This window comes from Geotrypetes seraphini, chromosome 4, assembly GCF_902459505.1.
Source record: "Geotrypetes seraphini chromosome 4, aGeoSer1.1, whole genome shotgun sequence".
Lineage (NCBI taxonomy): Eukaryota > Metazoa > Chordata > Amphibia > Gymnophiona > Dermophiidae > Geotrypetes > Geotrypetes seraphini.
The window spans coordinates 107,536,889-107,548,946 of record NC_047087.1 but is presented as its reverse complement, the minus strand read 5'-3'; the positions used below and the strand labels follow the sequence as shown (position 1 = coordinate 107,548,946).

Here is a 12,058-nt window from a genome sequence, read left to right as displayed (position 1 = left end):
TGCTATACCTGCTCAGAACTTGCCTTAAGTCTACATTTGGAGCAGAGGCAGAGGAATTGGGTGGGTCATGGCCCAACCAATGTATTTCCTCAACATTGCACCAGCAATTAAGTAGCTTCTGGGTGAGGCTGGAAATTGGTTCAAAGAAATGATAAAGAGATAGTAAGAACTTGGCAAAGAAGGTGGGTGGGGTTTCATTCCCATGGCCTGGAAAGGCAGTAATTACATCTGAATTCCAATGTAATTACTGCCCCTCCCTGTAGTCACAAGGCCAAGCCTTATCCAGCCTCAGACCTCTGCTCCTGTCATATGACCAGGAAGCTAAGCTCTGCAGCTTGAACTTCCCAAAGCAGAATCTGGCTAGGGAATTATTTCCAGTCTCTCAAAGAAGCCTTCTCCAGTCTAACCAGTCCTTACCATATTACATTTTTCACCCTTTGCACGATGGTACAGTCATGAGTGACGTTGGTTATCATATGATATAAATAGAATCTCCCGGGCTTCTAGGCTCACTATTCATTTTCATTTCTTTGGCTGTCAGTAAGTTACACTCTCTATAGACATTATGAATGTTGGTGGTCTCGAACTTGAAGCACATCCTGCCACCCCAGAGATCCAAACTCTCGTTAATCAGGTAAGAGAAAAAGACTGCAGACAGTTGTAGAAACTACTGGTCCATGCCAAACCTAACCTAACTGGGTAAGTATGCGATTTAACTCTGACTGGGAAAGTGTGGACTGTACTTGGGTATCTTTCTTTGTGAAGATTTGGGTTGTTTGTGGAGAATGCAGTGCATGGGCTATGTCTGTGATCACTTCAATCAGGAAGGAACTCAAAATCTTCAGTTTTTAAATTTACTTCTAGATGTAGCTACTGGGACTTAGAAATCCCTGCAAGCCTATTTCAAATCTGTTCCTTCAAGATCCTGGTGAAAGAATTCCTCCAGGACTGAGGCACTACAGCCTAGGTGTCCTAGGTCTAGACTAAAGGAACCTTTTACTCACCCTCATGCCCTAGGCAAGCAGAAACTAGATCTGATTCAAGGTACAATCACTTCAATCTCTCAGAAAAGTTGAAATAGCAGCTTTATTCTCAGCTGCAGAAAGCAAAAGAGATAGAATTATACTTGTACATATGAGGAGAGAGAGAATGAAAGATACGCAGCTCATCTGCTGCAAGCCTCTGGCTGTGGTAATGCGCAGTCACCAGGCAGGATAAATATATATTTTTTTATTAAGACGTCAGGTGAGATCAGAGACCTGGAGATCCGATTAACAAAGGAAGCAAATGAAAAGCTACATCCACACTGCAGTAGAAGCCTTAGGTAGTGCTAGAGTGCAGGCAATGGCAGGTTATTTGGTTGAAGTGAAGTGAAATGTTGAGATTTCTAGGCCTGCAGTATTCTTCAGATTTCATTTCGCTGTTACATAAGGATCCTCTATACTGTCAAAACAAAAATCAGCTGATCCAGTGATCTTAAAGTGGAACTTTAAGAGGATCTGGTTCTTATCTACTTCCAGTTGGAGGGGAAAGCGACACCCCTTTCCTCCAATCACCGTAAAGTAGCCAACAAACTTCCTCTTTGTTGGATTCTCTTTTCTCTGCCTTCTAGCATTTTTTAGTTGTATAAGCAGGCAAACCTGAAACCATTGTAGACCCTTGTTTCCCTCATCTCTCTGCTCATGCTACTGTCTTTCTCCTGGGTGAGGTGTGTTTGGACCCTCTTTGCCACTGACAGAACTTCTGCTATTCCAGAACAGAAAGGTGATGAATTCTATTCATTTCCCCCTGGTTGAGATGCTTCTCTAGCAGCAGTGGGGCTCCTAAAAGAAAGAGGAGAAACAGTTACTGTATCGCCCCTACCCTTGGAGAATGGATCAGCAAGGTTTCTCATTAACTGGTTATCACTGGGTGTCCTCCTCCTTTGTTATTATTTTTTTAAGAGTATCTTTTGTTTCTCGGGGTTGTTTGTTTTCTGTTTTCCCTCTTTGCTGATTTTTGTTTTACTTTTTAGCATTTACTTAAGTGATCTCTAATAAGGATGGGATAGGCAATGCTTCTCCCCCTGTGTGTATCTATTGGTGTGTTCTGCCCTGCCCTGGAGCTAGTGGCATAGAAAGGCGGGGCCACTCCTTCCCTGCATCCCCACCCCCTACTAAAGGCATGCGCACCACTTCCCTTTTCCAGTCCTCTAACGTTCGCAGCACAAGCAACAATCCCAACCTGCTGCTCACGCCAGTGTCAGTTCTTCCTCTGACATCACTTCCTGGACCCACACCTAGGAAGTGACATCAGAGGAAGAGCCGACACTGGCACGATGCGAATGTTAATGAGGGACGGGGGAAGAGCACACGTGGCAGGAGAGGGTGAAGGAAGAGATGGGGTGGGGGGCAGAAAAAAAGGCGGGGAGGACACCACTGCCCTGGGATCCTCTCACCTTCGCTATGCCACTGATGGAACACAGCCTGGCTGTCCTGATAAACTCGCACTAGCTGGTTCTTGTTTTGTCTCCCACAGCTCCAGTGACTCCTTTGCTTAGCTTGATCACACTCTCCTTACGGTGCTGCCTTGCTGAAGATAACAGAGTTAGCCAACGCTCCCTACCCATGCCCCATTTTTTTTTTTATTTTTTTAATTAAACTGTGCTCCTTGACTACCTAACAAAGGCCTGGATGCACTAAACTCAATGTGCGTCTAACGATCGTTGCTAAACCAGTTGAACAGGTTTAGTGGTGGATGTTATTTACCGATCGAATCCCACAAAGGCTCACCACTGGCTTTTCAATGCATTAACTGCAGCCTCCGACTCTACCATGCAAATGACCTCATTATTATAATGAGGTTATTAATATTAAAATGAGCACCCCAATCGATGCCCTAACATCGCTTAGGCGTGTACTAAATCTAGCGACCACTAGAAATGACCCAAAATTACCAACAGGTCTGCCAAAGTCAGCCACGAAGGCCCCCTGAACGCCACCCAAAGCAGAGAGTCATTTATACAACAGCGTATTTAACATAAGTGTGTTTCACTTTGGGAATTGAATATCTGAAGCAATTATTGCTTGGAGACTGGAGTTCTTGTTTATTGATTACAAGTCCTCTGCTGCACCTCTGTTATAGTAGCAGTTATCATATACTTGAGTGCTGCTCAAGAAATAAATACTAATTAAGAAAAGGGTTGTTGTTTTTTGCATTTTGCCACACATTTTGAGTCAAAAGAATTGTAAAAGATGAATATAAAGTAAGAAAAAAGATTAATGAAAAATAATTTTCTGTATCACATATTTACATAAGAATTGCACAAAGATTTTTTGGATCAATGAAATAAAATTCAATCCAGTCATAACCAATAGACAACAATTTAGTCTATGGTTTGGATTTCTGAGATCCTTTTCCCTTCAATAATGCTTGTATTTATGAATGTAGTGACATGCTGTCTCAATGAATAAACCTCCAGATGGGTAATATTACTGAAATTTTGGTTGATTCCTATTTTTGTTATGTTATATATATTGACTACCCGGACCACCCCACACCCCTGAGTGCCCAAACCAGGCCCCCCCCCCAGACCCCCACACTCCCCAGACATCAAGATCCCCCTTCTGACTCCTCCTGCCACCCCACAAAGTCCCCAGGAGAAGGTCCTGGGGGTAGGGTTACCAGAAGTCCGGATTTCCCCAGACATGTCTTCCTTTTGCGGACATGTCCGGGGGTCCAGACAGCTTTCAAAACCCGGCACTTTGGATTTTGAAAAGCCTTCTCAAATCGCGTCAGGCAGGAAGTCCGTGCATGTGCGGATGTCACGTGATGATGTTGCAATCATGTGTGATGTCATTGTGTGGTATCCGCCCACGTGTGAACTTCCTCCTTGCCCATCAAGAGTAGGCCGTGGAGGGCTGACCTAGGGCGGGACTGGGGTAGGTTTAGGGTGTTACAGGGCGGGGATGGGCAGAACTGGGCGGGCCTGGGGACTGGTCTAGAGGGGTCCAGATTTTCCAATTGGAAAATCTGGCAACCTTATCTGGGGGGGAGTCAGGTCAGAACCTCTCCAGATGAAGCACAGCCCCCCAAACCCATCCCCTCATACCTTGTAGAAATCCAACAAGAAGGATGCCCACTCCCTCTTCAAAATGGTGGGCCTTTCCCTTTCCAGTGCATCCTGGGATGCACTGAGAGGAGCCTAAGACTCCAATTGGTTCAGATACCTGTGCATTGGGAAGGAGGCCTAAGACCCTGATTGACCTAGGTGCCTAAGGCCGCTCCTATAGGAAAAGCCTTATGTATCTGAACCAATCAGGCTTAGGCCCCTCCCAGTGCATCCCTGGATGCATAGGGAAGGGGCCTAGGGCCCTGATGTCTAAGGGATGCATTGGGAAGGGGAATACCCACAATTTTGAAGAGGCGGACCTACCGGCAGGAGGGAGTAGGTTGGGCGGAAAGTTTCATCGTATTGTCTACGATGATACCCAGATCCTTTTTCTGGGTGGTAATCCCCAAGGGTCTAAGTAGGGGAGCAACTTAATTTTATATGCATTCACGGAGCATTAAGTCATTGCAAAGAAGAAAAAAAATCCTGCGGGGCCGCTTGGTATTCACAATAACAGCTAAACATGCCACGTCTAACAACAGAAAAAGATAAGTGCTTCTAGGTTTCATTTCATTGTTACAACAGTAGCTATTACTTAGTAACAGCCGATAACAGATTAAATTCAGAAAGTGGAATGTATTATAGGGACTGAAAATTGAAAAGTGACATGATGATCCCAATATTGTTTTCCTAGCAGCTTGTGCTTGCAGGATACAACAAATACTGAACACTTTTCACAAAACAGTTTAAAAGATTGAGATATATTTATTAGAAATTTTGAAAGATATGCTTTATTTTGATATAAATATGCAAACCAATGCAACACAAAACTCTGTTTCTAGTGCTGTCAATTATTATCGAACCCCAAACGGTCGAAAACATCTTGTCCCTCTTGTCTGAACAGCACTCGCTCCTCCTTTAGTGCTCATCCCCCAGCAGCACTCCCACAATGGATGGCACAAGCAGCAACCCACACTAGAGGTCTGCACGGGAACGGGGATCGCGGGAATCCCACAGGTTCCGCGGGGATCCCCTTAAGGTCAACGGGACTCCCGCAGGGACCCCTCCCAGGCCCACAGGACTCCCGCGGGGACCCCTCCCAGGCCCACAGGACACCCACGGGGATGGAACTATGATCTCCCATTCTGAGGTCTACCTAATTTTCAAGATACCAGTCCGACGCCATGGTGGGAATAGCCATTCTGAGCAGGGAGCTCAGCACGTAGGCGCTCAGTGCATTGCTGCTGATTAGTCGGGCAGTGGCACGTGCAATGCTAGAACAGGAAGTCAGCCTTTATGAAGTCCACCCTCCCCACTCATGCATTTACATAATGTCCGCCCTCAACCCAGCTGTGGCCAATTGGAAACAGATGAGGTGGGCCGGAAGAGGAAATTCTGTTATTCTTTATAGGACCCCTGAAGAAGACTTTTTGTCGAAACGCAGACCGTGTTGGGTCCTGTATCCCTAGCGGACTAGGTCCTTTAAGGCTTTTATGTGGATGATTTACTTTTATGTGGATGGATTTATTTTATGTGGATGATTTCAGTGTACCTTTGGAACTTTGATACTTTCAAATAAAGTCCATTTAGGAACATCGTCACTCCACAGAGTTGTTTTTTTTTTTTTGGGGGGGGGGTTGTTTTGGTATTCTTAGAATGCCTTCATTTTCAGCATTTACAGATTTCTCTTTCGTGCAATAAGGTATTGAGTTAACCTGCGAGGCTGATGCAGCCAGATTGCAGAGATCTTTATTCGCCTTATGTGTATAATTGGGGGAGGAGGGGGGCAAATACTATGTCCAACATACTTCGAGCTTCTTGCATTTCTCAGAGTTATCCTTTGTGCAGTTGTGAGGCACTCACACTGTGCAAACAAAACTATGTTTTCACAGTGTAGAAATTATTTCAGAGGGCTAAGGGCAGGGGAAGAGGAGAACTGGATGGAAGAAGGGTTGATGGACAGCTGAGAATGGCATGCATGGTGATGGTGTAAAGAGAGACAGACTGCAGGAAAGGAATTCCCTGTTAGAGTCTCTGGTTTAACCTTTTTTTTTTTTTTTTTTTTTTTTGACAGCAAAGAGCGATAGTGAAAAAAAGCTGGCCAGAAGCCCTTGATAAGACATTGGCAGCATACTGCATACTGATGGAGATAGATAGATGAATGAATGATGGAGTGGAGGGAATGGTGGTATGATAGACAGATTCAGGCTTCTTAGTCAACTTCTTTAAGAGCCTAAACAATATGGCCAAATAGTGTCAGACAGGTTAAAGAGTAGCCTAATTGTGTAGAGGCCTGAGATCCAAGGGAACTAGGTTTGATTCCCACTGCATCTCTTTGTGATGCTGGGAAAGTCACTTAATTCTCCACTGACCCAAATACAAATAAGTACTAAGGGGACAGGTAACTTTTATGGGGGACGGCGGGGACAGTGGGAATTCCTCGTGGGGACAGAGGGGATTCCTCGTGGGGATGGGCGGGGACGGAGGAGATTCTGACAGGGATGGATGGGGATGGGTGAGATATCTGTCCCCGCGCAACTCTCTAACCCACACGCTGCACGTGGCTGACCCAGAAGCCTTCTCTCTGTCAACTCCGATGTCGGAGAGTAGACTTCTGGGTCAGCCACTTACGTGCGCCACCCACCACAAGGAGCGCTGCTGAAGACTGAAGGAGCGAGTGCAGCTCCAAGAAGGTTGTCGCGGGAGCGGTGGGGGGCAGGCAGGAATGAATGTGAGCTCCTGGGAGGCAGTGGCAGCAGCAGTGGATGGACAGGCAGGATTGGCAGTCAGGCCACGTACCCCCAACAGAGAGCCACATACTGCAGATTGAGACACACTGGTATAGTTCACACAGGTGGTTTTCAGAATTCTTCCCTTGTGAACTGAGGAGATACTGTGGAACGGTTCACACGTCCTTAGACAAATAGCAACAGACTGCTTACAGGGGGGGGGGGAATGGGGGCTGACATCATTGGGTAATATACAGCATATACATTTTAAAATAAATAATATAGTAAAATGATTGTTTTGCCTTGTTGTTGTTTCTTTTTATTATTATTATTATGATACTAGTGTTTAAGCCTGTTACATTAACAGGTGCTAGAATATATGCCTGTCTGTCTTTGTTTATTTATGTCTCTCTCCCTGCTCCTGTCTCTTTCTTCCTTTCTTTCTGTCTCTCTCCCTCCTGCTATTTTTCTCTCTCTCTCCCTGGCACCCTTTGTCTGTCTGTCTTTCTTTCTATTTCTCTCTAGTCATTAAGCCCGTTACATTAACGGGTGCTAGAATATATGTCTGTCTGTCTTTCTGTCTCTCTCCCTCCCGCTGTGTCTCTCTCTCTCTCTCCCTGGCCACCTTTCTCTGTCTGTCTTTCTGTCCCTCTCCCTGCCCTTGTGTCTTTCTTCCTTTCTTTCTGTCTCCCTCCCTCCCGCTGTCTATGTCATTATTTCCCTCCTTTTCCCTGTGCAGCAGCATGTTCACCCCCATTTCCCTGTGCAGCAGCAACAGCAGCATTTCCCTCCTTCCCCCCCCCACTTTCTTTTGCAGAAGCAGCAGCGGTATTTCCCTTCCCCTCCAGGTCCCTGTGAAATAGTAGCAGCATTCCCCCCCCCCCACTTTCCTTTGCAGAAGCAGCAGCAGTATTTCCCTTCCCCTCCAGGTCCCTGTGAAACAGTAGAAGCATTTTCCCCCACCCCCATTCCCTTCTCTTACCGTGAGCTGTCCTGCTCCGTTCGGCCCCTCCCCTTCCCTTCCCACGGTCTAGCCTGCATTCCAGTAGCTGGAATCCTGTTCTGCCCCCCCCCTTCCCTTCCCGCGGGCTGGCCTGCTGCAGCCAAAGGGGTTTTTTTAAGTTTAAAAGTGCCGGCAGCGGCTCCTCTCACGATCCCCTCCAGCGTCGGAAGCCTTCTCCGATGCTGGTGCAGGCTTGTGAGAGGAGCCGGCACCGCAGCTTGAGAGGTGGAGAGCAGGGAGTCCAGCGCTGCCGGCCAGTTTGACGAAGTGAGGACGGGAGGGGGGAGTCGCTGCCGCTATGTTAGACAGAGTGAGGGACCCTTGTATGCGCGCATGCGCACTCTGCCGACCATGGAACTATCAGGCAACACGGTGGTAGAGTGCGCATGCGCGCTTAGCGTTTTATTATATTAGATATTGTATCATCCACTTTTCTGTATTATGTTGGGTAGCTTAATTATATAATAAACAAACAAAAGTTACCACTTGTTGCCTCAAAGCTCCCTTCCTTCTGAAGCAACTCAAATTGTAAACCCTATCAGAAAATATATTTGTAGGTATTTGATATACTGCCCTATCTTGGAAATGTTCGGAGCAGTGTTAATTACCAGGTACGCTGGGTATTTTCCCTGTCTCAAAATCTAACAATGGTACCTGGGACAATGGGAGATTGGGTAATTTCAACTGGAGCTGAGGCAGTACATGTAAGCCACTCCTCCACATCGTCTCAGCAACTGAGCAGCTTCAATATGGGGCTGGAAATTGGTTTCTTTGTCTCCTTCAAATGGAATAAACAAAACAAAAAAACCCAAAAGGTTCATTGCCCCTGATCTGTAAAGACAGGAACGAAATCTAAATTGCCAGAGCTGCTCACTCCCCTTCCACGTACTAGTCACAAGGCAAAGCCGCACCCAGCTTCAGACCTCATATGACCAGGAAGCTGAGCTCTGCATCCCGAACTCACCAAAGCGGAATCTGGCAGGGGGATTCTTTCCTATCTTCCAGAGTAGTCTGCTCCAGTCTAAATAGTCCTGACCATACTTCCTCCCCCACTATATGCACCATGGTACGACCGCGAGTGAGGTTGGCTGTCATATGATTTAAATAGAATCTCCCGGGCTTCTAGGCGCACTATTCACTCTCTGTTTCTCTGAATATTCGTAAGTTTCACTCTCTATAGACAATATGCTTTGTGGTGGTACCGGAGCTGTGCAGCCAGCCACTCCAAAGATCCAAGATCTCATTGATCAGGTAAGAGAAAAAAATCGTAGACAGTAGAAGCAACTACTGGACCATGCCAAACTTATCCTAGCTGGGCAAATACGTGACTTAACTCTTTGGTGAGAAAGCGAGGGCTCGACTTGAATATCTTTTTTTTTTTTTTGTGAAAGGTTGGGGATGTTTGGAAAATGCAGAGTGACCCCCCCCCCCCCCTATGGGCTTTGCCTGTGTTCAGTCAGTCAGGAACTCGAAATCTTTTATATTTACTTCTAGATGTAGTTATTGGGAATTGGAAATCCCTGCAAGCCTGTTTCAGATCTGTCCCTCCACTCCAGGAAGGGGAGAAGATGGATATTCTCCAAGATCCTGTTGAATCAATCTCACCAGGATTGAGGCACTACAGCCTAAGTGTCCTGGCTCTGTAAGAACATTTTACCCATCCTCGTGCCTAAGGCAGGCAGAAACTAATTCTGATTCAAAGTAGAAGCACTTGGATGCTTCAGATCTTTTGAATTAACAGTTTTTCTCAGGAAGTTTTTTCTGTGTTCCTCTTTGCTGATCTTTGTTTTACTTTTTATCATTGACTTCTTAAGTGATCCCTGTTAAGGTTGGGAGAGGCGGTGGTTCTCTACCTGTGTGTGTTAATTGGTCTGCTCATGCTGAGTCCTGCCTTTTAGCTCTTCTCATCCCCTGGAGCACAGTCTGGCAGTCCTGATAAACCTAAACTACTGTAGCTGGTTCTTGTTTTGTCTCCCACAGCTCTAGTGAAGATTTTGTATACAGTGTTACCTTGCTGAAAATACCAGAATTAGCCAATGCTTCCCTCCCTTCCCTTTTTTTTAATAGTTTCATAAACTGCTCCCTGACTGCCTAATAAAGTCAGTATCAACTTAATTTCTCAGGCTGAGCTGGAACAGAGGTCCTTTTCCTACCATCCACCCAAGCAGAGCCACTTTAACCCCTTGCATACCTTTATAGATGTCCCCTGCCACCCAAGCTGCTTCCTGCAAAAACTAATGGGCAAAGGTGTGGAGTAGAGGTTTGCACGGGAACGGGGATCGTGGGAATCCTGCGGGAATCCCCCCTAACCCAAGGGACTCCCACAGGGACCCCCCTCTGGCCCACGGGACTCCCACGGGGACCCCCCTCTAGCCAACGGGACTCCCACGGAGATGGAAGGCTTTGGAAGCAGGGTTCGTCCATATAATATAATGGACACGTCAGCCATAGTAAAAGGGGGTTTATAAGTTAATTACCTGAACAGAAAACAAAAAAAGGGTTCCACCAAAGAGATTCCACAAGGAAAACAGCAGCGCAAACACAAAAGAAACTGGAATTGATGATCCTGTCAGAAGTAATTGCTGCTTTTTATGGGGACGGGCGGGGATGGAGATAATTCCTTGCAGGGACGGAGAGGATCCTGACGGGGACGGGTGGGAACGGAGAGGATCCTGGTGCGGATGGGTGGGATTTCTGTCCCCGCGCAACTCTCTAGTGTGGAGCTGCTGTCTAGGCCACACCACTGATGTCTCTGCTGATTGTCTATCTCAAAAATAAGGGAGTCCATATCAGAAAGGGCAGGACCAGCAGAGCCATCTGCTTTGCAGCTTCACATCTTTATACAGCCTTTTTTTGTTGTTTTTTTGTTAGATCAGTGTGCAGAGAGGCCAAGGGTGGTTCCTCCCAAAGAGTGAGATTGAAGGGCAGTTAATAAGGTTTTTATCCTGGTGCATTTGGGGTATAAATTTGGCACAGTGGGGAAGGGCTGCTGTCTACTTTTATTAACAAGTAATGCCTTCATGTGAACTTAAAAATGGGAATTTCTGCATTATGGTATGTTACTTATTTTAAACTCAATTATTTCAAGCACTTGCCAACACTTAACCACATACACATCTAAGGAAACAATTCAGCTGTATTTAAAGACCCCTTCAGTGGTAGTGTCTTTATAATTTAAACCTGATCATTTTAGTCTGCTATAAGACATCAAATTCTGCAAAATGTTTTAAAACTTTGGCTGTTATTATTATAACAAACTAAAATTACTTGTATACAACATTTTTTGATGTGATCTCTGTAAGGCCAACATAATCCCTGAACTGCAAAAACACTATGCACAAACCTGTGCAAAAAACACACTGAATCTTACCGTAACAGCATTAATTCCCAGCACTTAAAGAGAAACAAACAGTGAAAAGACAGCACTGTAAATATTACACTGAGCTCTAAAACGCCAATAAACCACCTAGTGAGAAAACAAAACAAACGGGACTGCTACAGATCTCTACACACAGAAACTACATAGAAGATATATGCCAGCGGAATGCCACACTTTGTCCACATGTGCTTAACATAGACATGCTCATTGCTCAGCACATATGAAACAAATGGCCACAGATCAGTAAAAGATATGAAGGGAAAAAACTGAACTGGACCCTCAAGATATTAGACTCTACATGCAATGCAAGATATTAGATGTGCTTTTCTAAAAACTGATGTCTTCCAGTTGATAAACAGGCACGCTCCATCCAGCCCCAGGATCCTTCTCCTCTGTCGCAACTTCATGTGGCCACATGAGAATACGTCAGAGGAAAAACTTTGCTGGCCAGAGTCTGATGTAATTGTGGTCTGCAGTGCCAATGTGGCCAGGGGACATAGAGAAATAAGAGGCCAGCATTCGACCTAGAGGAAGAAAAAGGAATAGAGGGAAGTTAGGCAGGAGGGGAGAAACTGCACATGATGAAAAAAAGGGAAGAAAAGAGGGAAATGTACATGGATGTAAGGAAAGAAAGGGAGGGAGAAATACTTGCACATGTACAGAATGGAGAGGAGAGGACAGAAGTGCACATAGATGGAAGGGAGAGGGGGGAAACACTCTACATGGATGGTAGGGAATGGAGTGTGTGTGGGGGGGGGGTGGGGTAATGCACATGGATGGCTATCAAGCCCAAAGAGTTACATTTCACTATCCAAAGACGTAGTCAAAGTTGGAGAGTATAGATCTGCATAAATGTT

At 45.7% G+C, this 12,058-nt stretch overlaps 1 protein-coding gene across 2 annotated transcripts in view; it reads left to right on the top strand.

Moving 5' to 3' along the window:
* The first annotated feature begins 374 nt into the window (after positions 1–374).
* Positions 375–12,058, top strand: part of CSTA (cystatin A) — a 45,385-nt gene continuing 33,701 nt past the window's right edge. The window contains exon 1 of one of the 2 annotated variants that reach the window (XM_033943416.1): positions 375–634. In XM_033943416.1, coding sequence (XP_033799307.1) covers positions 566–634 — 69 coding nt within the window. In that variant the 5' untranslated portion in view covers positions 375–565. Of the gene's footprint in view, positions 635–8,770; positions 9,074–12,058 lie in introns of those variants that run through there. The other variant, XM_033943417.1, reaches the window with a different exon arrangement.